This window comes from Microchirus variegatus, assembly GCF_963457635.1.
Source record: "Microchirus variegatus genome assembly, chromosome: 5".
Lineage (NCBI taxonomy): Eukaryota > Metazoa > Chordata > Actinopteri > Pleuronectiformes > Soleidae > Microchirus > Microchirus variegatus.
This window is the reverse complement of record NC_139806.1, coordinates 27,941,921-27,969,141: the sequence shown is the minus strand read 5'-3', so window position 1 is coordinate 27,969,141 and position 27,221 is coordinate 27,941,921. Positions and strand designations below refer to the sequence as shown.

At 41.1% G+C, this 27,221-nt stretch overlaps 2 protein-coding genes across 2 annotated transcripts in view; both read right to left on the bottom strand.

Annotated features, from left to right (window-relative positions):
- Positions 1 to 143: 143 nt before the first annotated feature.
- Positions 144 to 13,891, bottom strand: rsf1b.1 (remodeling and spacing factor 1b, tandem duplicate 1; the record flags this gene model as incomplete). Its single annotated transcript, XM_083889673.1, has 16 exons — positions 144 to 805; positions 1,397 to 1,579; positions 1,653 to 1,846; positions 1,952 to 2,168; positions 2,533 to 2,600; positions 3,259 to 3,371; positions 3,465 to 3,519; positions 4,274 to 4,353; positions 4,443 to 4,547; positions 5,459 to 5,743; positions 5,894 to 9,246; positions 10,048 to 10,190; positions 10,284 to 10,489; positions 10,786 to 10,878; positions 11,629 to 11,720; positions 13,738 to 13,891. The coding sequence occupies 16 exons, from the start codon at positions 13,889 to 13,891 to the stop codon at positions 144 to 146; spliced, it is 6,003 nt and encodes a 2,000-aa protein (XP_083745799.1).
- A 668-nt stretch (positions 13,892 to 14,559) lies between these two features.
- LOC310927716 (F-BAR and double SH3 domains protein 2-like) overlaps positions 14,560 to 27,221 on the bottom strand; it is a 40,710-nt gene continuing 28,048 nt past the window's right edge. Inside the window, exons 12-20 of the mRNA XM_083890092.1 lie at positions 24,105 to 24,203; positions 23,199 to 23,351; positions 22,983 to 23,114; positions 22,074 to 22,157; positions 21,802 to 21,985; positions 19,850 to 20,073; positions 18,721 to 18,931; positions 18,554 to 18,618; positions 14,560 to 17,680 (exon numbers count right to left, since the gene is read on the bottom strand). Of these exons, the coding sequence (XP_083746218.1) occupies positions 17,597 to 17,680; positions 18,554 to 18,618; positions 18,721 to 18,931; positions 19,850 to 20,073; positions 21,802 to 21,985; positions 22,074 to 22,157; positions 22,983 to 23,114; positions 23,199 to 23,351; positions 24,105 to 24,203 (1,236 nt within the window). The 3' untranslated portion in view covers positions 14,560 to 17,596. The remainder of the gene's footprint in view (positions 17,681 to 18,553; positions 18,619 to 18,720; positions 18,932 to 19,849; positions 20,074 to 21,801; positions 21,986 to 22,073; positions 22,158 to 22,982; positions 23,115 to 23,198; positions 23,352 to 24,104; positions 24,204 to 27,221) is intronic.

Genomic DNA, 27,221 nt, shown 5'->3' with positions numbered 1-27,221 from the left:
ATCCGTGAGATTCAAGCTCCAGGTGTGACGGGGGAGTAAAAAGGACAACAGGGATGTGTTGGTGGAGTCGGGAATAATAAAGTTAAGCAATATAAAAATACAATACCACAAAAAAATGAAACAGTACACCATTTTTTTTTTTTTTACAATTGTTCGTTATTGCAGACATAGTCCACTAGGTCTGTGACACCTAACAGGTCGTCGACACCTAACAGGTCGTCTTCGTCGTCCTCCTGCGCCGCCATCTCCTGGCCGGCGAGACCGTTTGGTGCGGCGGCGGTGTTGGCTGGTGTTGCGCTGATGTTTTTGGGCGGCTCCAGATTAAGGCCTGGAGCAGTGGTGGTGGTGGTGGCGGTGGTGGTGTCGGCAGCAGCAGCAGGTCGGCCCTCGAGGTTCTTTGTCTCGTTCTGTCCGTTAGTGGGAGGAAGCTCCGAGGCTTTGCAGTCCGCTGTGTTTGTTCCCTTTGACTCCTCCTCTTCTTTCGTCTCCTTTGGTTTTTCCTCTTGCTCCTCCTTCTCCCCATCCTCCTCCTTGTCCTTCTCCTTATCCTCCTTTTCCTTCTCTTCTTCCTCTTCCTGCTCCTCATCGTCGTCGTCCGAGTCGATGCGATTCACCCGCTTGCGGACGGGCCGGTCCTCCGACGAAGAGTCGCCCGACGAATCGTCCGAGCCGTCGTCCTCAGACGATCTCCTGCGCTTCAGGGCGAGGCGTCGGCGGCGCTGCCGCGAGTCTTCCTCTGAGGAGTCGGCCCTCCTCTTCACCCTCTGATCCCTCGGCTCCTCCTCGGAGTCTCTGGAGAAACTCGCTGGAAAAGGGAAAACAGTTTTGTTATGATTACATTTACTCAGGAGATTTATTTTGGGTCCCCAAATAAGCGTGAATTCAATTACGCATTAAAGGTGGGAATCTGGAAATGGCTGTTTTGATGCCGTTATCACAACATTAGACAGCATTTTCTAACAGGAAACTAAAGCTTTGTTAGCCACTCATTCTCCTACACCAAAGTCCGTAGAGAAAATCAGCAATTTTAACATGCAAGGACACAGGAGGTGCTGGTTTACTGCTGCCTCGTGTAGTAAGTTTGTTTCTCTTCGGTAAATCCAAACAAAGTATTTCAAACACCAAAGTCACAAAATGACACATATGAACTTATGAATAAAGGCAGCGGTGGATTAACAACTCCTATGCGCTTTCATGTAAAATTGCTTATTTTCTCTATGGACTTTGGTGCTGGGAGTGAGAGGTTTTAAAAGGGACAAAAATATCTTCAGTTTCAATCTGCAGGAAAAAGAGGTGAACGTCTTCTTAAGGTGTCATAAACTTGAGTTGAGTCTTTGGTTAAGCGGCTAAAATCAGTTGGTCATAAAAATAATAACACGACTCGTCTTTGACCGACCTTCGCTTTCCGAACTGTCCTTGCGATGCCTGGGTTTTACTTTGGCTCGTTTGGTTCCCGTCTGCGAGCCGTCGGACTCCTCCGACGTCTCGTGGTAGTTCACTTCCTGCTTGTGACTCCGACGAGATCGCCGCCGACTCATGTCCAGGTCGCTGTCGCTGAACTCACTGGAGCCTTCTGTGACTGGACCAAGAAGAATGGGTGAGGAATGTGAAGAGAGGACTTTGGCGTGTGAAGCATACAAAACATTAAATACCTATTTCATCCTCGTCCTCCTCATCAGACTCGTCTTCCTCGTCGTCTGAATACCCTCTCGGTCTCCGCCGCTTCCTGGAGCTCCGCCGCGTCGGCTGACGCTTCCACGAAGACTTGCGGCGCCTGCCGCTGTTGCTGCCGAGGTCGGACTCGGACTCCGATTCGTTGTTGGACACGACGAACTCTTCTTCTGAGCTGCAGCAGAACACGGGGAAAAAAGACAAAAAAAAATAAATAAATAAATGAATAAAAAGTGAAAGAGGAAGTGAACTCCAGAGCGTTTGTGTGCGTTTGCTTTACCTTTCGCTGAGACAAAACTCCGCCTCGCTCTCCTCCTCGTCCACCGTGCTGTCGCTGTCCAGGTCGTTGAGTCGCCTGCGTTTCTTCTTGCGCTGGCCGGCGGCGCTGACTTGCGGCGGGCAGCCGTTCTCTTTGCCCTCATCCGCTTGGAGAATGGTGGCCATGTCTTTCCCTCTGTGACCCGTGATGTTGGCCATGTCTTTGCCTCGACCTGCTCCTGGACACAATCGATAAAACATTCTCACGCATCTTGAACAAGAAGAGTTAAAGGACATTCTTCAGTGTGTTTTTTTTTTTTTAAATGTGTAAGAAATCATTAAAACATCATCTAACTAATGGACAGATTAACCGATTGTGAAAATGATAGTGTAGTAAGGATAGGACACGTTGCAGTTTTCCAGGTGTTGGACTCTACTGGACTGCTTCTAGTCATTTTTCATACTTCAGTGTTTTAACAGAATAAAACAAGCAAGACAAATGTGCCAAGTTCGGAGCATTAATCTTCATGTTCTTGCATAATTATCCACCAATAAAGCACATTTTCTATTTCCATTTCCGAACACAGCGTAGGAACTTCCTACCTCCGCCCTCAGCTTCTTTGATGTCCTCCTCGATGGCCTCCTCGATGGCCTCATCGAATTCATCAAATCTGCAAAGGTGACATTAGAAACACCGATGATGAGCGGCTGATTCACACCGTAGTTGAGCAGTTAATCCGACAGATTATTACAGCAAATGTAAACTAACAGCTAAAATGTCTCTAAACTCTAATGTCGCTAAAGTCTTTCTCTATCTGTGTGTGTTTGTGTCTCCTTCTCTGTCTCTGTAAACAAAAATCATGTGTTCTATCAGCGGTAAATAAAACAGTGAAGTTAAATCATTTTCCAGGTTTTCCAGGACGTATGGGAACCTTGAGGATACAGAATGCCCCCTACAGGAGGAGGCAGTTATGTGCAACTCTCTCCCAAATGCCCCGGTGCTTATTGATTATTTTCTATACTATATATCATTTCTATATTTAGACTGAGACTTGACTTTATTGATCCCTTGGCATGACTACCTCAGGGAAATAAGATTTCCAGCAGTGTACAGTGGTGAGGACATAAATAGGAGGAGGAGCAGAAATATATAAAATAAAATAAACGGTAAACTTTTACAAATATAGAAATATAGATAGAATAAAATAAGATAAATACAATTTTTATTTTAAATTTGCTGCTGTGGCCAAAAAAACCTAAACCACTGAACTGTTGAAATAAGACAATAAAACAGCACTTGTAGATATTTCTCCGTGTGAGCACACAAACCTGTAGCTGATGTTTTTCTTCGTTCTCGTTGACCTCCGACCCCAGCTCTTACTTCTCTTCGATTCTTTCTTCTCTTTGATAATGATTTCTGGCTTCTCTTCCTCCACCTCCACCTGTGCAGAGAGCGCATCTACAGGTTAATATCTTCGTATTTTCTGTCTCCTTATCAAGACTCGCATCACTACAGCAGCACAGTTGGTACTCACCGAGGGCGTGATGATGTTCTCCAGACTGATTCCAACATAAATAAGACGCTCTTTCCTGCAAGACAAAACACACATGAAGAAGACTGAACGCAGGATTTATACAAACGAAATTGATTAATCCCTGAATACTCAGTTAACAGCTCCTTAAATGTGAATATTTTGTGTTTTTTTTGCTCCATACAAGAAAGAAATTATTAAAACTGAATCATTTTAGTTTATGGACAAAACAGGACATTTGAAAACATCATTATTGCAACATTTTATGGACCAAGCAAGTAAACAATTACTTGAGGAAAATAAATCAGAGATTAATCAATTATGAAAAATGATCATTACTTTCAGTTTCAATGAAATCAAATGAAGACATCCTCACCTAATAAATCCATATCCACTTTAATCATTTGTTATTAATTTAATTTAATGTGGGCAGCAATGCAAGACATAGACATACATTTCACAATAAGAGCTGTAGTTAATAACTACACAAGGACTGGTCACAATAATCAATTACATTACAATATGAAGAAATCTAATTATGAAGGATTGGGAACCAATGACGTAAAAAAAACTATTTTTAATTATCTGGTGACTCATAAAATAAGCTTTAATGTGAAATTTGGCCTTAAAATTAATCTTGAAGTTGAACAGACATTTACCAGGAAGTGAACTTTATTAGGAGTTTGTGAAAACAGAAAAACCGGACAATTATGTCTCTGACACCCTCAGCTGTCTCGGTGTCACTTTCACAGAGCATTATTAACAAATTGCTGATGAGAAGATAAAAAAAAAAAAGAGCTGAAAGGTCTCACCTTCTCTCCGCTCGTTCCTTCTTCTTCAGAGCAGCGTCGAGGTTCTGCAGCTGCTCGTCCAGTTTGTCACAGAGCTGCTTCTACAGAGAGGGAACCACGACCATGACGTGGTTAAAACACGTGTTCATGTCTCATTTTTAATAAAAGTCTTATTCCGTATAGTACATACGTGTTGACAGGGCGAACAGAACCACTCTCCGTCAGGGATGATCATGAGAGGAGGACGCAGACAGGCTGTGTGGTAACCGTTGTCACACGAGTCACACAGCAGGATCTACACAAACACAGAAACGTGACATGAAAACAAGTGTAAATCTACATCTGTATTTACAACTTTAACAGGTTTATCTGGACAGCAATCTCTACACACATAACACAAAGTGTTGAGTGAGAAACCAAAACTACTGAACTTAAAAAGGAATAAAAACAGATTTAAGAATTCTTTCAACTGTGAAATACTCAGTATTCATTCTCTGTATTATTCTATTTTAATAATTTTTTCATTTTCCTATAGTGCACACGTTCTATTTTCTACATCATACATTTCCACATATACAGCCAAGGATTATATATATATATATATACATATATATATATATATATATATATTTTCAAGATTAAAAATGTAAATGAAAAAAAATGTATATGTTTAAATCAGTTTAAATTTTTTTTGTTTATTTCTGTCAAATAAAAACTAAAACCTGGAAAAATCGTAATTTCGACAAATCCCATAAACCCAGACTCCATGTATTGCTAATGTATTGCTCTGGATTTGCAAAAACACTGAAAAAAAAAAGATTTATTACTTTTATTTCTGTTTATTTTACCTCCAGTTTTTGTCAAATGAAAATTACGCTTACATTTTTCACAAAGGATCTTTAATGTTTTACTGTTTCGCTTAGAACTTATTTATTTATAATTAAATAATAATTTATAAAGTTGTTCCAGTTCGTGTTATCTGTTATTTTTACCATATATTACATATATAGAATAGTTTGTTTTGATGTGGTAATGGTTAATATATATCAATTTTCTCCTTCCTCTCAACCACGCTGCGTTTGTTTCTGAAATCTTCTCGCTAAATAATTCAAGGCAAGTTTATTTTATTTGTATAGCACCAAAGCCAAGCATTCAGCGTGACATAGAAAAGATGTGAAACACGGTGAGCTGTTGAGCGATACTCACCAGCTCGGGGTGATTGGGAAGACCACAGTGTTTGCACGGGTCGTCGTTCGGAGGCAGGTCGTCGTCCGAGGACGTCGAGGAGTCCGAGCTCCGTCTCTCCCGGTTCCGGTTCCGCCTCTTGCGGCCCCGCTCCACCTTATAGTCCTCGTCGCTGTCGTCTTCCTCCTCCTCGCTGTCGTCCTCCTCGCTGGACTCCCCGTTGCTGTTGTCGTCTTCATCCTCTGAGCTTTTCTTTTTGCGGCGCGTTCGAGTGTTGGACCATCGAGCCCTCCGTCTCTTCCTCCCCTTGAATGATGACAGAGCACAAATCAGACTGGAAATGGAGCCAATGTTGTTAAAAACATGGAAAATGGAATGGAAATACATGAATATACATGAATTCTAAAGTTGGTCAAATTTCATTAAATGTTTTCTAATGTGATGTAAACACCGTACCTTAGCTTTGGGCTGACCCTCCTGATCCACCTTTTTCTCCCTTGGTTTCCTTTGAACTGTCTTCACCACCTCTTCTTCTTCCTCCTCCTCTTCGTCGTCTTTTTCTTTCTCCGCCTCGCCGTCCGCCTCCTTCTCTGCAGGCTGCGGTTTCTCCACCTTCTTGTCGTTGATCTCGACCACCTTGGCCGTGGGTCTGGAGATCCTGGGCGATCGTCGCAGCGACATGCCTGTGTTGGTGTCTGACTCCGAGTCACCTTGTCTCTCCTCTCGCTGGAGCGCGGCTTTCCTTCGGTGGGCAAACGGTCGGACTCTTCGACGACCTCTCATCTTCTGGACGCGGGCTGGGGTTTCATCGCCGTTTGCCACATCTTTCTTTGAAGCCGACTCGTCTTCCTCACTCTTGCTCTTACTCTCCTCATCGGTGCGTTTATTGGTCGTCGGTTCTTTGCTGGGTTTTTCAGGTTCAGTTGAGGATTTGGCGTCAGCGTCTTTACCGTTCTGCTTTTCTTCACTGGATTTTTCCGCTTTCGTTGATTGTTTACTCCGTTTCTCTGCCTTTGCTTCTTCAGTTTTTGAAGAATCCTCTTTGCTTTCTTTGTCCTTTTCACTTCCCTTGTCGGAATCCGTTTTACTTTCCGGTGTCGGCTGATTTGTCACAATTTGTTTTGGCGTTTCGTCAGATTCTTTTGTGTTTTCTTCTTCCTTGGCTTTTCCGTGAGTTTCTTCCAAGATGACGGTCTTCTCAGCTGGACTGGAAGGTTTCTCCTTCTCCTCAGAAGTATTTTCCTCAGTCTCAGTTTTGGCATCCTCTTGTGGCTTTGTCAGGTCCTGCTTAACGACCTCTGCATCAACTTCCATAGGCGCAGACGTGGCGTCGCAGATCTTGGCAACATTGTGCATCGTACCGGCTTCGCAGTTGATGGTTTTCTTTTTATCTACAGGCTTTCCCATCTTCTCAGGTGTGTCCACCTTCTGTGATGTCTTCTTGGATGTCTCCTCAGATGTCTCCACCTTCTCTGGCTTCTCTGTCTTCTGTGACGTCTCCGTCTCCGCCTTCTCCGACGTCTCCGTCTTCTCCGACGTCTCCGTCTTCTCCGACGTCTCCGTCTTCTCCGACGTCTCCGTCTTCTCCGACGCCTTCTCGGACGTCTCCATCTTCTCTGGCTTCTCAGTCTTCTGTGAAGTCTCCGTCTTCTCGGACATCTCCTTCTTCTCAGACGCCTTCTCGGACATCTTCATCTTATCTGATGTCTCCTCTGACGTCTCCATCTTCTCTGATGCTTTATCCAACGTCTCCATCTTCTCGGACGTCTCCACCTTCTCAGACGTCTTCTCCGACGCCTTCTCCGACGTCTCCTTCTTCTCAGACGTCTTCATCTTCTCCGACGTCTCCTTCTTCTCAGACGTCTTCATCTTCTCCGACGTCTCCTTCTTCTCAGACGTCTTCATCTTCTCAGACGTCTCCTTATTCTCCGACGTCTTCCCCTTCTCCTCAGACGTCTTCATCTTCTCCGACGCCTTCGCCTTCACTGACGTCTCCTTCTTCGCCGACGCCTTCTCGGACATCGCCTTCTTCTCGGACGTCTTCGCCTTCACGGACGTCTCATTCTTCTCCGACGTCTCCATCTCTTCCGACCCCTTCTTCGACATCCCCGTCTTCTTCGACGTCTCCATCTTCTCCGACGCCTCCATCTTCTCAGACGCCTTCTCGGACGTATTCGCCTTCTCTGACATCTCCTTCTTCTCCAACGCCTTCTCAGACGTCTTCATCTTCTCTGAAGTCTCCACCTTCTCTGAAGTCTCCACCTTCTCTGAAGTCTCCACCTTGTCAAACGTCTCTGTCTTCTCAGGCTTCCCCAAGGCCTCACCAGCTTTTTCCAGAGTCCCCTCCGTGTCTTTCCTGTCACCGCTCTTCTCTGTTGGTTTACATGATTCCGATTTGTCTTGCACTTTGATAACGGGAGTCTCCGCTCTGTCTGTAACGTCGGAGGTTTCCTCTGACGGTTTGTCTTTTGCCTTTTTACCGTCAGAAGAACTATGTGCGGCGTCTCGAGCCTTTGTACTGTCGCCGACTTTTACCATTTCTGTCTTTTTAATGATGGACTGTGATTCTGTGTTTTCAGAGTCATCAGGTTTCTTTGATAGCTCGCCGCCAGCAGACTGCGCCTCTGTCGCTTTAATGACCGCCGGCGTCTCTTTTGCTGCCGAATCATCCGATTTCGCTTCATTAACTTCAGACGTCTCCTTTTCTTTAGCGACATTATCGCAAACTGCCGTTTGCTTGGCGTCCGAGTCATTTCCCGTCCTCTTTAATGTCTCGGTTTCCTCAGCTGGACTCGTCTCTGATGATGTGTCCCCGTCTGCAGAAGCTGGTTTTTCCTCAGAATGCTTTGATTCTGTGTCTTTGGATGTGATGTCGTGATTTAAATTTAGCTTCTGTGACTCACGCGTTGTTAAAGTTTTATCAGTTTCCTTTGAGGCGGTTGTTTTTGACTCCTCTGTATCCGGCGAACTCTGTTTTGCTTTTTCTGACTGTTCATGATTAGAAGACTTCTCCAGTGCTTTATTGACGTCTTTATGTGGAGGGGGCAGAGACTTGTGTGCTTCTTTCTTTTCCTTTTCTGCCTTCACGACTGGATTTTCCAAGTTTCCTTGGTGCGCCGCGACCTCCTCTGTGATCTTTTCAGAAGCAGCTTTGTCAGGTTTATCTTTTTCACACTGAAAAGTCGAGTCGTTTTCTCTTGTTTGCGCTTTGTCTTTCAGAGACTCGCTCAAATGACTCTGCAGATCGTTCTCCGGCGCCGGCTTAATTTCCCCGTTGATGTGATCGTTTACTTTCTTGGCCTGCTCTGGAGTGGCGTCAGCTTTCGGAGCTTCTTTGACCTGAGACACGGACAGGTTTTGCACCGCACTGCCACTATTTTTGTCTTCAGTGAACTTCATTCCTCTTTTCTTCAAAGGGATTTTGGCCTGCTGGTCGTTCTTCAGAGCCTGCTGAATCTCCTCAGCGCTGTTCCTCTTCCCCTCCTCTGCCTTTTCTGCCTTGACTGACAAACATGTCGGCGTCGTCCTCTCAGAGGGGAGTTCGCTCGTGCTCGTTTTGGTTTCCGACACCTCCATCGGCTCTTCTTTGATGCTCTGAGCTTTCGTAACGATTTTTCCCGAACAAAGGTCAACGTCACCTTTGCTTTCGATGATGCCGTTCATCGACGATTTGGCCTCAGAGGTTTCTGTTTTCACGTTCTCTTTCTGTGGCGATTTCTCGTCGTTTTCTGTCTTTGGTGACACTGGGCAGGAAGCCTTGTTAGGGTCTTTTTCATCGTCTGATGTCTTGTCTGTCTTTTTAACTTCTCCTGGAGCATAAACATGGAAAAATAAGATTAATTTATCACTCAAAACTAACAAGCTAGACTAGATAAAAGTTCAATTCAGAACCAAACCTTTATGTCCTAATAATCACTCTTATTTTTAATTGCAATATGAAAGAAAATGGCTGTTTCGTATCTGTAGAAGGTTCCATATGTGTTTATGTCATAAAACTTTGGCAGTAGTAAAGACTAAGGTACTTTTATAATCATTGAAACAAGTGCTCTGATTTTTCAGCTTGTTAAAAGTGATTATTCTCTGGATCTGCTGCTTCATATAACAAAGAAATAATTAAAACTCATAACTTTGGTTTGTGGACAAAACAATGACATTTGAAAAACATAAAAGAAAAGTATTATTATAATAAGTTTTAGGCCATTTTTTCCATCTTTAAAACTAATCCATAAATCCAGAACATAATAAACAAGATTAACAGATTTCTCATTTGTTCAGGTCCTATGAATCTCTAAAACTTAAGTTGACCAAAGTGCTTTACAAGATATAAAACATAAAATCAATAAAAACATAAAAGTGAAACAGTAAAAAATAATAAAATGGTAAAAATCTAGGTAGAAGTGTTCAGGTTTACTGTTCTTATCCTGAAGTAAAAGCCAAGGAGAAGAGTGGGTAGGGTCTGAGAGTTAAGATGGTGCCAAACCAAAAAAAAAAACAATAAAATTTTAAAGTCAATTATAAAGCAAATAGGAAGTAGAAAACAGAAGAACAGAAGAACCCAAATCCATCTCTTAAAAACAACTAAAAAAGAAAAGTGAAAACTGTAAACAAACCTTCAGGTTTTTCCTCGTCATCCTCGCTGTCGGGATTCGTTTCTTTTTTTAGCTCCTCCTTTTTCAGCTCGTCCCTTTTCAGCAGCTCAGGGTCGATCTGCGTCTTCAGCAGAGCGACGACCTCGGCCAGGTCGTTTCTGTCTCTGCAGAGAGAGCGAGAGAAGAAAGAAAGAGGTTTTGGATGAGGAAACTCAACAAAACATGAGCATTTAGATTTAATATAAAGCAAGTTCTACCTGACGATGCACTTCCACGACGAGCCGTCCAGGTCGTCCTGCTCCTCGATGTACACGCGCACGTTGTCGTCTTGGTCCAGCTGGAACCAGTACATCTGTCCGTCTTTGTCCCGGCCGATCGGCTGCAGGCGCATTTTGTCGGGGTCTTCCTCATTGATGGCGGTTTTGAACTTGATGTTATCGTCAAACTGGCACTCGCATAAATACTGCAGAGGAAAAAAACACAGAACACAGAATGGTTCCTATTATCAGAATGGCTTTAAACTGTAAATAATTATTAGGGCCCGAGCACAAAAGCCACGGGTCAAAGCAGATACTGGTGCGAATTTGAAGTCAGGTGTGGGCGAAAAAAATGGGATAAAAAATTAAAATAAACAGTTGTACTGATTACTGTAGCTGAACAGAGGTGCATCAAGGACTGATTCATGCTTGTTTTTAATGTTTAAAGTGAATAAAAGCAGATGGTCATTGTCAAAACAAAACAAAACAACACAACGCTTACTTTAAGTATCCCCGCCTTGCTCTCCATCGTCAAGGCCACGTATCCTTTTTCTTCCAGTTCCCAGGCCCATGTTGTGTTGAAGTCTTGGCACACCTATCACAAAAAGGGTTGGAAACAGGAATTAAAAGATACAATAAACCTGCATGTCAACATGAATAAACCTGCAACGAACGACTGTTTTCACAATTTCTTCAATAAATGGCACATAAAATGTGAGTAAATCCATTCTTGTTTCCCTCAAACCTCAAAATAATGATGTTCGCAACATCCCATTTTTGTTCCCAAACAAATACATTTTGCAAAGAAACCAGAATTCACATTTAAGAAGCTGAAACATCAGAGAGGCTGTTTTAAAAGTGGATCAACTGATTATAAAAACAGTTAATGATTCATTTAGCAATCATTTCAGCTAAACTGTGAATGCTGGCAGGGCGTCACGGCCCCAAAATATGGAATAAAGTACCCATAATTATACAGGAAGTCAACTTGCGAGATATTTTCAAAAGAAAGCTTAAAATGTTCCTCTTTAGCATGTTTTAATGTTGTTTTATATAGTGCATGTTTTCCTTTAATATCCCATTCTAGTTCATTGATTTCATATTTTATTTTACTTCTTTAAATTTCCGTGGCGTCGTCGTCTTTTATGGTGTTCTGTTTCAATGTTTTTTATTGTGACGTAAAAGCACTTTCTTGTATGAAAGGTGCTCTACAATTTAAAGTGTGTGTTAACGATGTTTCTCTGGACTAAAAGCAGCAGTAAATCAATATGTTTTCATAAAAATCAACACATGCCTCTGTAGTTACACTCAGTGACACTTGTGTAAGAATCATTGAGCCTCTCACCCTGACGAGATATTTCTCCCATCTCTCTGCCGACACAGATTTGCCGATCTTCCTCAGCAGCTTGACGTGAAGATCGACGAGCAGCTTCGGCACTGAGGGAAAGACAAAAAGACCGTTAAAAACAACAACTTCAGGCATCTGTCAAGCATTTTTTTTTCATTATTGAACCCAAAGCTGTGTTTATATCTTTGATAATTAAGGCGTAATCTCATGTTTATCCTATATTTTAAACAGACAGCTGAGACAAATTCCCAAAACAATACTGATGAGCTCCATTTACGTCAGGAGTTGGAACCAAGTTCCAGATGAGAAGTCGGGGGGGGGGGGGGGGAATATACACAAGTGCAGGTCGATAAAACAACTAGAACACACTATATACACATAATAGCAAGCAAAAGAGACCTAATATTTGTTAAATTTATATTGTGTTCTCTTTCACTGAAAAGCCAAACTATTAACGGTAGAGGTATGTTAAAGCATCAGGTTAGAAATTCTTCATTTTAACCTATTTATTATTGTCAAATGATGCCAACTTCACATGTATAAATACTGATTTAATCCACTTTTATGTTTGCAAAACCAGCGTTTCTAAAAAAAAAAATATTAAAGACGGAGGTGTTGCATTTGTATATTTTATAGAATATTGCATCCAAAATCTGCTGCTGTAACAAGTGAAATTCCACAGTGTGGGATAAATAACGTCAAATCAAATCTAATCTCATCTGTTTTTGGCCTTTAAGAAAATTAAAGGTGGATTTTGTTCATAGAGAAAAGCTCAAGCATCACAAAAAGGAACGAAAAAACACAAAACCATTGTTTCCATCCAGACCACATTTACACAACAACCGCACAACACAGCCTTGGTAAATCTGGATTAGATTTATAAAGTGTAAATTTAAAGACAGATTCAGAATAAAGCATGGGACGATCGGTTAAATCAAAACAAAACTAAAATGCACTTAAAACAACCACATTTGCAGAACTCAGCTCTATATGATTATCTTGTAATATATTGATCATCACAGAATCGTCGCATGGTAATATTATTGGTAACATGGGCCATGTACCGCATATAGTATCATGAGGTACCCTGTGATACCCCAAGCCCGACTATACATATATGAAATTCATTTTATTTGTGACATAGAAATCGGAGACATGTTAAAAAAGTACTGATCCACACCACATACTGGATTTGTCAAGTATGGACAATAGAGACCAGACGAAGCTGCTTCACCTCACAGTCAGACAGTTGATTTAAAGGGAGCAGACGTCAAACGTGAGGATTTTACACTTGACGCATGCGTGGAGCAAAGCATCTGATTTCATAAATTAGTCAAGTCCTTCACAATTAGCAGCTCAAACGGAAGTGGATCGACTTCGGTTTGACGTAAATCTACAAGACGCCAAATTGGTAACCTGTGAATTACATTACATTTCTTTAAAAAAAATAAAATCACGTGTATCTATTATATAACCACGGTACATTGTTCAACGAATAACGCTATTCAAAGACATTCTTTGACCAAAAATGATGGTGTCATCAGCGTTAAGATGTTTTATTTTGAAAAGCTTTGACGGGATGCCATCTTCGTTGCCGGTGGCTTCACGGGAGCTAAGCAAACCACTACATCACAAAAATATTTTAAGTGTAAATAAAGTGCACAGTTTGGCGCCCGCCACGCACAATGACACATTTATCGATTCACGATCACAGCCCACGACGAGTTGCGTGATTTATCGCCACCTTTGTTGCCGCCCGGACACTGTTTTCGGGGCGCACATTATTCGCGTCCTGTGTTGTGTTGCGAGGAGCGTTCACAAATAAAGGCAGCAGCTTTGGGGAAAAAATTAAGCCCCGATTCAAAAGCTTCAAAGTGAGAGAAAACCTCGACTGTTCCTTCGCCTGCACGCTCGGAAAACCGTTATAAAACACACATGCTGGGTTTGCAGACAGAAGAGCAGCTCTGAGGCGCAGTGAAGTCACATTTAAGTGGAGAAGAAGCACAGAAAAGCACACAATAACACACGGCTAGCTAGCGTCCCACTGTTAGCCTGTTAGCACGATGCTGTGATCATTAACGCGGCGGGAGGAATTTTATCTCCTACCTGAGGACGTGTCCTGCAGATATCTCTCCAGCTGGGGGAAGCTGAGCTCCGGCAGGTCCAGCAGCGCCCCGTACCGCTCGAGGAAGGAGCAAATAACGGCGTAATTCGGACACAAACCGGGGGAAGAACTCGCCGTTGCCGCCGAAGCAGCCATCTTTTCCACACCAGTTGTCAAGCTAGCCGGAATCAACACGACTGCTTCCGGTTGGATAAAATAAAACGTCGTACAAAAAGGATGACAATTTTTGAGGAATCCCCCAAATTGAAGCTTTACGTTACATTAGTTATTAATTATTAATTGTTTAAGATCAATGTTCGATAGGATTGTGATTTTTTATTTTGAAAAAGCAACGTCTACATTTTAATGTAACTTATTATTTGTTTATATGTTAAATTCTCAACAAAAACGACTCACATTTTAACAGAAACATTCATCTGTGAGGATCCTCCAACTTTTATTTCATAATCTGCATGAACGTTGAGGGCAGTTTTCCAGGAGACAATCCTCTTCTTCACAATTAATAATTAATTTACGAAATTAATTGTCAACCATTTGTTGTTTTAAATGTTTTTATATATAATTAAAACAGCTTCTTTGATGTTAATATTTGCTGCTTTCTTTGCTCCAAATAACAAAGACATCTTTAAAGTGAATAATTATTGAGAACATCATCATTTCGAGGTTAAGGAAAACACTGATCGACTAATTGAGATTACACACAGTCGAAATAATACAATCACAGTCTTGTTTCTGTCATGTTATCTATCTTTATTTCACATTTATTTGTACACAATAAATACAATTGAACATCCACTGGTGTGTAAATATGACACTCGACAGCTTACACTGTTAAACGAGGGAACTGAATTTCAGATTCAGACTTTAACGTGGAATCAGGACCAGTAGCAAGTTAACAAAAAAACAAAACAAAAATAAATGTCTCTGTTGGAAAAGAAGAGATCTTTTTTGTAATATATTTTTTTTGTTTGTTAATACAACAGGGTAAATGCAAACTTCAAAAATAAGTTTGATGTCATTCAGATCTCAAGGAGATCAACGAGAAAACAGCGACATGGCCGACAGATATCTCTTTTCCTCTGATCGAATCCGACTACGGCTTAAAAGTTTTTTTTTTTTTATCCTAATTCTAAATTAAAAAAAAGAAAAAAAAAACAAAAACAAAACAAAAAAGCTGTGCTATTATTTGTACAGATATCCATCTCCAAGCTCTCTGTAAACTATTAATATGAAAAAAAAACAGAACAAATCAAAAGATACTACAATGGATATTTATTTAAGGCTAAATAACGCAAGAGCCGATAAAAGGAAAATATTCATACCAATATAGCTGGTAAACAAAAAAATGTAAAACAAAACAAACGTAGCATCCACAATACTGAAAAGGAATAAGAAGACGTCAAAAAAGTGCTTCACTATGGATTCTTATTTTCTCTTAATCTAGACTCGCTAGCAGCTCAGGATGGTTTCCTCCGTTAAAAATAAAAAAGTAAAGAAGGCGCGTTTAAACTGCACGTAAACCTCAGTGTTAACCGTCGCCAACGACAACCCGCTCCTCAACAAACCAGTCAAACCTTACTGGCAAACATAAGAGTCATCATAACAATTTTGTAGATCTTTTTATTTTACGACACAAGAGGACAAAAAAAAGAAAAGTTAGACTATGTATATACGCACTACGTCTCTCCCTTAAATCTTCAACAATTCCTTAACTTTTGGTGCAAAGAAAACGACGAGGAGGAGAAAAAGAACCATCATAAATGCAAAGGATTTAAACTTTTTTTTTTTCCCTAGGAGAATCAAACTATCACTTAAGTAAAATTGCCACTTTTCCCTTATTTACGTAATACGTAACAGTGCGGTGCCGTTACGGTGTGTGTGTTTGTGTGTGTGTGTGTGTGTGTGTGTGTTTTCGTGACGAGGACCAGCCTCGCCCGGCGCTGGCGTTTTTTTATTTTTAGCGGAGTGGAGTCGACGGTACTTTTGGTTTTGCGTTGAAGCTGCATGTTCACAACAAAAATGCGACATCCTGGCAAATAACTAAACTCTGTTGCATAGAAGTACAAGAATTGTGGGAAAAACTGTGGGCAGGTCAACGCCAGGGTTTACGGAAACCACACAAGGTGGTGGATATCTCTGCTATGCTATAGGTTCACTAATCTCTACTATAGAGATTATTATCAATAATAACGATTTCCTTTCTTACACAGGATTAGACGAGAAGATTGATGCCACTTGTGTGTTTGTCTGGTAGATGTATTAAAAGTTGAAGGCAAGAGGGAATTAGCTTAGCTTAGCTTAGCAGGCAGACTGGAAAAGGGGGAGAGTGCGCCCCTCACTGGTTGTTCCTCTACTATTACTTTGCATACAGATACTGTAGGTCCGGCAACAGCTAAGCAAAGATAACAAACAAAAAGAGTGGAAAAGGAAGTAAAAGATAAAAGTGGAGGCAGGAGAGAATTAGCTTAGCTTAGCTTAGCAGACAGGTCAGAAAAGGGGTGCACTACTTTGCATACAGAGACTGTAGCTCCAGCAACAGCTGGAAAAACAACAAAAAAGAGGATAAGATAAGAAAAGAAAAGTGGAGGCAGGAGTGAATTAGCTTAGCTTAGCATACAGACTGGAAACAGGGTCGAACTTTAGCCTGTTTGTACTGAAATTCATTAATACATGTATTAAAGGTTCAGAAGATGGGATTTTAAGAACAGTCTAAAACAGAATTAAGATGAAAGTGGAAGCAGGCAAGACTTAGCTTAGCTTAGCTTAGGATACAGACTGCTTGTATTAAAAGGTTCTGGAGGCGGGATTTTCTTTCGTATTGTTGGTTCCACAATAAATCAAAAGATCTGAGAGAAAAGCGCACTTATGCACCTCCAGGAAGTGCCTGGTTAACCAATTACAGAGCAGTTCAGAGAAAAAGAGGGCGCACCCATGGAGAAATCGTCTTAGGGTACTCGTCGTGATTACATAACGTGAGTATTTTTAACTCTTCTTCTCTTGATCCTGCAAACTGCGACTATTACAGTTGGTTTGTAACATAGTGCGACACTGACGCGTGCGTCTTTGTTTGGCGATGCTCACAGGCTATTCCGTGTCGAGCGGATCTGTAGGTCATGAATTTAAGCATAAAGCGTTTATGGTGCAGCAGTTATGCGTGAAATAAACAAATGATGACTCATGATTTACTCCACCAGGGAGGTTTTTTGATCAGTTTGTTAATCCATGAAATATCTATGTTGTTGCATTAATGCGACATGGCATTTTCTAGTACTGGTATTTTTGTGAAATTCTCCTTTTTTTTCTTTAACATTGCAAGAAAAAAGAAGGTTTTTATGTCACCACAGTCTATTTGTGTTTAACAAATCGAAATAAAGCTGGCATCAATCTTCTCTTCTGACGCTTTTGCCAGAAAACTGACACTGACGTGATAAAAAGAAGTAATTAAGTGTTTTAAGTTTGTGTCACAGGGAAAACATACTTTTCACTCACACTCACTCATCTTCTACCGCTTTATCCTCCATGCGAGGGGTCGCTGGTGCCAATCCCAGCTGAGATTGGGGGTGAAAAGGTCAGAGGTCACACCCTGGACAGGTCCATCGGTCCATCACGAAGCACATGCAGAGACAAATCTGCATGTTTTTGGACTCATTTTCTGTCTATTTTTCATATATGAGACAAATCTTGGGAGCATGAGACATGAGGAGAATAAAGACACAGTCGTCCTCCACAGTTCCTCTTTTAAGTTTCCTTTGGGAGTGTGTTTAGAGGCACACAGGTGCCAAATACCAGCTGGTTTGAAGAGAAGTCGCCACCACTGCTGCTGCTGCCAGGGTAACACGGTCACACCAACGTGATCTCCACCTCCTCCCTCCGCTTCACCTGCCCACGAGGATGCTGCTTCGGGGGCGGGGGAGCGGCGCGGACCTGGACACATCGGTGAATGAATTCACAGGTCAGTTTTTGCTTCCAGCTGTCGTGTGTTTTTAAATTTGTCCTACAGTTAGAAAATTAACTTCCTAGTGAAGATAGAAGAATGGCCGAAACAAAAGAATGTGTCTCGTGAATTTAAGTCGCATGCAGAGCTGAAACAATGAATTACTCAATTAATTGTCAACTATTTATGATCATCGATTCATCAGTTTGAAGCTTTTTTCATGATTAAAACAATTTCTGATTGTTTATGCTTCTTAAATGTGAATATTTCTTTGTTTCTTTGCCCCACGTAACAAAGAAATCATTAAAACTAAATAATTTTAGTTTGTGGACAAAACAAGACATTAGAGAACATCATCATTTACAGGTTTGACAAAGACTGATAAAAATTTTTTTTACATTTTATGGACCAAGTGATTAATCGAGAAAATAATCGACAGGTCAATCGATCATGAAAATAATTGTTAGTTGAAGCTCTGGTTGCATGTAATGTATGGAGTAACAATGGATAAGACAGAGGAACATCTGTTGATTAACACAATCCTCATAATGGCAAAGTTCTACAGACACAAATCTACATTTATGAAGGCCCCATCCATCTTTACTGCTTTTATAATGAATATCTCACTTTTACTTGTTATGACATAGTGCAGTTTTCATATGTGCACAGTATTGTTGTTTTTTGTTTATTCATAATCACATTTATAATTGTAAACAAAAGGCATTTTTAGTCTTTTTTAAGTTGAAGATTAACCTGATTCTGGTTTATTTGGTATTCATGTTAAATAATGTGGCATATTTTGACACTGACCTGAGAATTCTTCATGTGCAAAAGGCCTTAAATGGAAATAAAGGTGTACTCACAGGTCGGATGGTGCCTGCTGTGCTCTCTGGGTATTTAGGAGGCTGAGGTGAACCTTGTGATGGACCTGGAGACGACAAAGAGTTAAAACCTCAGTCATCACATTCCACATGTCATTCGCTCTGTGACGATGACTTAATTACAGGCCGATAAAGACGGCGGCTCTTACTCTGAAAGGGGCTTTTGTGTGGCGCTGGCGGCGGCCTTTGATGTCCGTTGTGATAGGCGGGCGGTCGGCCGATGGGCGACGCTGTGGCGCTGCAGGGACTGGCCAGAGGCGACGACATGGTGGGCGTCTGCAGGGGACTGCTGTGGAGAGGACCGGGCTGGAAGGGACTGCGAGGAGAGCGATCGCACTGAGCCAGAGGGGACGGCGACGCCTGCAACACAAAAGGTTATTATAGTTTTGAAATTCTTATTCGTTTTTATTTTTATTTAGTTTTTTCTTTTGTTTTTTTTAAATTGCAGTTCAGTTTTAGTCCATTCACGTGAACCCTAAGTGTTAAAATGAGTCTCTAAAGTAACGCTGAACTTTAAAAACAGAGGTACACATACGCAGTACACAGGTACACTGGTTATTTAGAGCGCTGCTCTTTGCCTTCAATAATAAACAGACCACACTAGTTCCACTGTAGGCACGCTAACAGCGCTAAAGGAGCTAAAGCAGCTAACGGCGCTAACATGTAAACAGTGTCTGGACTCCGGTGCCACGACACATAAACATGGCATCACACTTTTTCTGTCATGGAAATGTCATTGTAGTATTTCAGTTAACTAAATGATTTTTAACTGCTAGTTTTAATTGTAGACATAGCTTTTGTTAACTATAATAACCCTGGTTACAAACCCCTTTGCCAAATTTGAATGTTTAAAGAAGTGACCGTTAACTGAAAATCAGTTTTAAATTCATTCTCTGACCTGGTTCTCTGCTGGGGGGCATGTCCACACACATTTACACTTATACACTCATGTTTGTGCAGCATTCTTTGTTGGGGTCACTCATTAACCATCACAGTTCAATCCCTGACCCTAACCCCTTAACCTAAACCCTTAATTCTCTTCTGCAAACTTCTGCACCTTTTTTATAATATACCTTTCACTTTCGATATCTGGCAGTTATTCAACCATTAAGGAAAAACGGTCTAGGAGTTATGGCCATGTGAAGTACGCATGTCTGTGGCGACGACAGGATGGTAAGCGAAGGATTAAAGATGTGAAGACCAGCTAAAATGTCCAAAAAAGATCGATTTTTTAATCATAACTGCTCCTCAGCACCGCCCAGAGATATGTAAACGTACCTGCGCGCTGCCGTCTCTCTGTCCGTCTCCGTTCTCGCCGAGACAGACCAGGTCCTCCACTAGAACGGCGGGGAAGACGCCGACCACACCGTTGAACTCTCCCTCCCAGAAGCCGTCGTCCTCGTGGGTCTCTCTGCTCAGGATGCGGATGATGGCGCCCTCCGGGAACGACAGCTCGTCGTCCGTCTGCGCCACGTAGTCGTACAAGGCCTTCGCAAATGACACTGGAGGAAAGAAGGAAGACATTTAGAAACCTCACATTCATTTTACTCTTACTTTTTACTTTCTTTCTCGATCACTGGACATTTATAAATGTATGTATGTGTGATTAATGGTGGAATAAATGCCCAAATCCTTTGATGAAGTAAAATGTTAAAAAGAAAGACTGGAAATCAATGTGTACATCACAGAAAATTCATCCTTTGCAAGACTTTCAGTCATTCATCAGAAAATGTAACTGTACTTGATTTTGTGATTTAGGCAAAAATAAAAAATGGAGCCAACTAGGGCTGTAATCAACCAAAGAAACTCTTAAGAGAAACTCCAAAGAAACTAAAGCCCTGAAATTTCGACCAAAAATCGACTAATCAACAGGGGGTACTTTGCGGCTGCGGCTCTTTTATTTTGAAAAGACCCGCAGCCGCGGCTGGAGTTCAACAGAGTCTGACGCCTCTGACAGCGTTTTGCATTACGTTCATCTGCGCAATACCATAGCCCGTGATATCCGACAATAACTAGTAATATCAGCACAATAACTGTTGAGGAATACAGAGCGAGACTGAACAGCGCAGCGCAGCTTCGCGGCTGAGACACTAATGGTCTATTTGTGTCAGACCGCGGGACGCTGCTGCTGTTGCGGGCAGGTGCGCCTGCAGTTATAAAACCAATCAACGATTATTAGACTAAAACATTGAAATATGCTAATAAGTCTGATATGTTCATACTCAAAACGGACGGAGCAACCTTAGCTTAGCGTTTTTAAATGATATGTCATGTTTGTAGTAGAGCTGTGAAAAGCAAACTGTTGCTTGCAAAGTTTGTGTTCCACTTTTTTACTTTTTTGTCTATTTTTGAAAAATGCTGCCACACTGCTGATGTCTTTGACATGGATGTGACAGGTGGACTGACTGTAGCCTAACATGAAAAGCTCAAGATTCATGTCTAATTAATGGCAACGCTAATCTGTCGCTCATGAGCCACGGAGCGACAACAACCCACTGGGCTGGACTAAACCAAAATAGTGGAAAACAAGGGGGGGTGTTCTCTAAAGACAGACTGTTACCTGTGAAGCATGGGTGCTGTAAAACACTCCTATTAGCATGTGGTACTTTCCTCCTAATGAAATTCACCATAAAAAAAAAAAAAAAAAAAAAATTTAGTCGACCAATCACAATTTTGGTCGAGCCAGAGCGTGTCGACCAATTAGTCGACCAGTCGACTTTGACTTTACAGCCCTAGAGGCAACTCGTCTTATATGAGCTTTTCACCATTTCATAATAACAAAAACCTTAATATTGTTCATGTTTTAGGTTATTTCTCACACCTAATAAGACATCTGCTGCTATATAACAATTATTAACTGCAACAAGAAGGCAATTATTATTGTTGTTGAATTTTAGTCTCTAAACTGATAATAATTGTTTACTTAGAGCATGAACTAGGGCTGCAACTCATGATAACTGTCAAATAGAAATATTTTCTCAATTATTAAATTAGTTGTTTGATCCATTAAGTGCCAGAAAACTCAAAATGATGATGTTTGTTGTGTCCCCAAACTAAAATAATTTGATTTTAATGATTTGTTTGTATTTGGAGCAAATAAAGCAAAAAATATTCACATTTAAGAAGCTGGAAAATCAGAGAAATTGTTATACATATTAAAATTATTAGATTTGAAGTCCCATTGTTGCTTCAAAGTGAAAAAGCATAAATTAGGCCGACATGTCCCTCACCGTTGGAGTCTCCGTTGACGGAGCCGGTCGGCAGCTCCATCTCAGGTTCGGTGGAGTTGCTGGAGGAATGAGAGCGAGCGTCCAGCGCAGCCAGAGACTGCAGCATGCTCAGCAGGCTGTTGGACGACGGCAGCTGCAGGTATTTCTCCGGCACGTAGCCGACCTGTCCGCTGCGGTTTCTGGCCTGAAGATATTGAAAATAAACCTTGATGATGATGATGTGAACTCAATACTCAAAAGGTGAAATGAGGGGGCTTAAATCTGCGACGCACCTTCACCCAGTCCTCCATGTCGCCGTCGTCTATGACCTCTAAGATTTCCTGCTCCTCGATGGTCAGTTCATCTGGCTGAGATGCCTTCACACAAACAAAAACAAACAAAGAAGATCTATTAGTCTGTTTGTAAGAAAATAAAGTGAAACAAGAGGCACACGCAGTAACACTTTTGGACCACAGGGGGCAGCAGAAATGCACCCAAACATTGACGCAGCATCATATGAAGAGTGGAAAGGAATGAAAGCTCATTATTATTCAGTTGGAGTTGTGTTTCCAGACTGTAAATCTACTCATAATCTTTCTTTAAGCTCCGTTTGAGATAAATATGTCTGTTTAGCTGCTAATTAATCCTTTATTTATGTTTGTCTATCCATCTACAGTCAGTTTTTACAGCTTTTTCATTGTTGTGACAGCAGTGAGAGTGAATCACCATTGAAAATATGTACATTTACAGTTAAAGAATGAGATAAAAATGTAATATAAACTCAAAAAACACTAATGAAGGAGATTTAAAAACAAGAAATGTGCCCAAACATTGACGCAGCGTCATGTGAAGAGAGTGGAAACTCTGGAGCGGAAACAAAAGAGTTGATGGTTAACACATTCAGTTGTTATGAAACCTCATTATAGTATGTTGAGCCGCTAAATTATCCTTTAAATTTGTCCGTCTGTGCATCAGCAGTCGGTTTTTACAGTTTTTTCTTACTCATAAATATCATAAATATGTACTGTACTGTAATTTGGTGGTGAAAACACAATAATTTCTATTCGAAATCTGAAAAAGATCAGAAAACTATGATGATATTATAACTATATTTTGTTTTAACTGACAAACACACAGCTACAACACATTCAGACACTTTTGTTCCATTACTTTTAAAGTAACACGGTTGTCAAAGATGGTACCTTGTACGAGTAGAGCACTTTGCAGGTGAGTGGGTAGTTTTTCAAAGTGCTGGATGGACTGGAGCTGCTGTCGTCCAACACCTCACCACTGTCCTCCATCTCCTCGTCCTCTCGCTCCAAATCTGCCGTCCCCTGAAAACACAACAACAACAGAAATCACTACATGTGTTTCATTTAACTCATCAAATTAAAACAGCACTTGACTTGGTGACCTACAGAGAGTGAAGGATCATGGGTATTGAGGTTGTTCCAGCGCTCGTTCTCCAGCTCCTCCATGACCTGGTTCATGGCGCTCTTCAGCCACGTCTCCACGGCGACGCCCGCCTGCCTCAGCAGGTCCAGGCGAGCCTCTGCTTTCACCTTCACCGTCTGACGTCAGAGAAGAAATATAAGTGCAGGTGGAAGCTGTTAATCTCTGGCTCCTAAACATCAAAATGTCTTTTTAAACAGGCTAAAAATACAAAAAACTGGAAGAAAAATCATATTTAAAAGGCAGAATTAAAAAATAACATGTAGGAATATAGAAATAATGAAAAATATTATCAAAACTCTCAATTTTTTAGCACACAAAGCATATAAAATTTAACAAGAAAGTAAAAATAACAGAATGTGTGGGTGTGATTATGTACAGAAAAACAGTTAAAAGTGAACTGTACTGTTAACTCATGTCAGATAATATAAGATTACTCTTCTTTCTGCTCCTTACCATTCAGATTATGGGGATTTTTCTTATGTTTATGTGTTTGTATTTGCTTTCTTTGAGGAATTAAACTAAATAAATACATTTGATGGATGCACCGGAGATTGATTTGAATCCTCAAAGAGTATCTGCAGATTAATATTTAATCTACTTTGTGATTACAGAGATTAATAGAGCCTAATGTGTCATTTCAGCTTTTTAACCAGTAGGTGGAGCACTGAAGCCACCTTAGGCAACACACACACTTCCTTTACAGAGCCATAACCATAACCACAATTCAATCTTAAGCCTGAACTTCACCGGTTCCTCAGAAATTAGGTTCTGCCAGGTTTTGGTCTGCATGAGGACAACTGGTCCTGACAAGGTCAGTGTTTATGACAGAAAAATGTCCTGAAGAGGTGACAAACACACACAGTCTTTACCTCAGCCCTCCTCAGACTCTGTCGGGCCACCTCCATCTTGGTCTCCAGCTCACTGTTGATCGGCTCCGACGATTCCTGCGTGCCGTATTCTTCCAGAGCCTGAGAACAGAAAAACAAGAGTCAAGACTTTTACAATGAAAACAATCACGTAAACAAGTATAAAAAAGAACAACAAAAAAAAGACGTGTGAGTGACTAATTTCCTTGTTTGATTGAAAACACGTTCAAGACGCGGTGTGGTGATGATTAAACCTCAAACTTCTCACACGGAGGACGATTTATCGAGACGTGGAGGTGATGAAACGCTTTATCGCCTCGTTGCTTCATCACGTCTTTCCTTTTCACACATGGTTGGATGCTTTGTTTTTTTATGGTCTGCAGGTTCACCGCACAAACCGAGCGACCGAGCGTCTGACCTTGTTGCTTTATGGAAAAAGATCAAACTCCAGGTTTCAGGGAGACAAAAGAGCGTCTGTTAGTCATTAACATCTACTTCAGCTGCAGGAGAGTCTACAGGAATACTACAGCAGTCGATTAAGCTCTGACACTCAGATGCTCACATCTAATCTGAACTTCCACACAATGAAACTTTACAGGTAATAAAGACGTAGGCGGATTTCTACTGTTCTACCACCTTTTTTCTCCTTCTACAGCTCACGATCGCTGGTTTTCAGCAGTGCTGTCGCTAAATACACCAGACTCCACTCTTAAATATTGAGATTTAAGACATTTCTTTTGCTATTTGTTGCAGATTAATGCGTTTTCAGGGATTTTTAAGTCGTTTTAACTGATCTACAGCTCGGCTTGATTCTTGTGTCGTCCTGACGTCGCGATCATGACTCTTCCAGTCACATTTTAGGGCACCTGGGGCCTCATGTATAAACCGTGCGTACGCACAAAAACGCGGCGTACGCTTGCTTTCACGCACACGATGGCATTTATAAAAATGTACTTGGCGTGGAACCTTGCGGACCGCAGCGCAAACTCTCGAGCTGCCGTGAGAATTTGCGGAGCGCTCCGCAAACTCTTGTAAGGTGGAGACGCTGCAATATTAAGCTCTGAAACTTATCACAATGTTTCAAAATAATATTATTAATGTGTCTACAGTGACAAACATGAATTATTTTGTGACAAACAACAATACACCACGTACGTTTGAACATGTGTGGATAAGATCAGAGAGGACACTGAAGACAAAACTGATCCCGCGCGCAAACACATCGTGTGTGTGTGAGTGAGTCACACTTTTCTCTAAGTATTACTTTGAGCAAATAACTGAAATTGATTTAACACAAATTAATCTTTTCTTTATGTAAATAGACACAGCTGCTGACGTGAACGCATGAACACACGTCAGTCTACTGTTTTAAACGCTCCAAAATAAAGTTACAAACGAATTTGTTGTAAGAAAATGGGACTTGAATGTTGAGTAGAACATTTCCTTATCCCATTTTAATCCATACGATAACAAAATAACTGCAAAAAAGTTATTCCACCACCGCTGTGCCTTTCATCAGAAGAGACAGCTGATGAAGGTGCATGCTCGTCAGCCGCTGGAGACACCGGCACACCTGAGACATCGGCACACTAGCATCTTCTTCCTCCCTCTTTCTCCCTCCCCAGCGTCCACAACACAATCCGTGACAGTAATGAATCATTATACAGTAAGTCAATCAGCTCTATCTGCTTATTCTGTGCGTAATGCGCGTGTGCGTAACTGTATGATGACGCGTGACACTGACAGATTTATAGATTGTTGAAATTATCTATAAATTCAGCTCACATGGATAAGTCATGTCTTAACAAACATGTTACATCTGAAAAACAACACCCAGAGGATCAACTATCAATGCACAGCCAGTTTTTTTAAACATCAACATTAATATGAGAGCAGCCACGGTGACCCTCACATTTAGTTCCTTCGTGTTTATATCTAATTCCAAATGATCAAACAAACAAAAAATATTAATATTTTTTTTTCTAATTTATACATCATTAATCGATGCGTCGATCGCACACTTTCCATCTTTTTATTTTATTTTCCTCATTTGATGCCGGGTTAGGGTTAGTATATTAATTTGTGGGTGGAAAGAGGGCGTGTGTGTAACTCATTCACCTCCGCTCAGTTTCACGTTTGATGGGATGTATAAAGAGAAGGTGCGCAGGACTCGGCATACGCACGGTTTTATAAATCTGAGAATTTCTTTGCGTACGTACTTTTCAAATTTTGTGAGTACGCCCTCTTTCAGTATGAAAGCTGTGCACTCTTTTATACATGAGGCCCCAGGTAATGTCACTCATAAAAAAAAAAGTTTTTACTGACTGGACTCTGCAATTTTGCTTTTCCACTAACGATAGCACCTGGTACTTTTTTAGCACCTGCTCTGGCGAGGTTCCAAGCTTACTGAGGCGATACCATCACAGGAAGTGACGTCCGAACAAAAAACAAACAATGCCGAACTGTAGATCCGTTAAAAAGACTTAACAATCCTAAAAAAGAAATTGGGTTAATCTCCATCAATTAGCAGAAAAATGTCTAAAATCTCAATATTTAACAAAGGAGTCTGGTGTATATCGCGACCGTCAGATGGCGGAAGTAACAGAACTGAACAAGTATTTTAACCTCTTCTTCCCTGACCCTCTTTTTGGGACTTTTTGGAGTCCCTGCTCTAAAATGACATGCCAAAACTAAATAGAGTAAATCTCTGCAGGCTACAGTCTACAAGCTCTATGTAATTTATCTTGATATCAAACTACAGATAACACTTGTGAGATTCCACCAGAGGTGTACGTTTCACTGTAGATGCCACTGTGTCAGAGTAAATGTACATGGAACACAACATAAATTAAGGAATTTTTTCTCTCGCCTAAAAAAATATTGCATTTTAAAGCAAATATCACCTTTAAAATATGCAGTAGGAGCTTAACACATGGAGGTCATGTAACAACATGTGGACATGAGCTGTGCAAAGTCTGATGCTGCTGAAATGAAGCAGTGAAATTACAGATGTTTTATCAAAGAGATGTCTGGGCGTTCTCACTTTTGGCACAGCTTGGCATCATCTGTGCCATTTGAGATTTCTTAGGTACCAAATTATTAAAAACCCATTTAATTCAA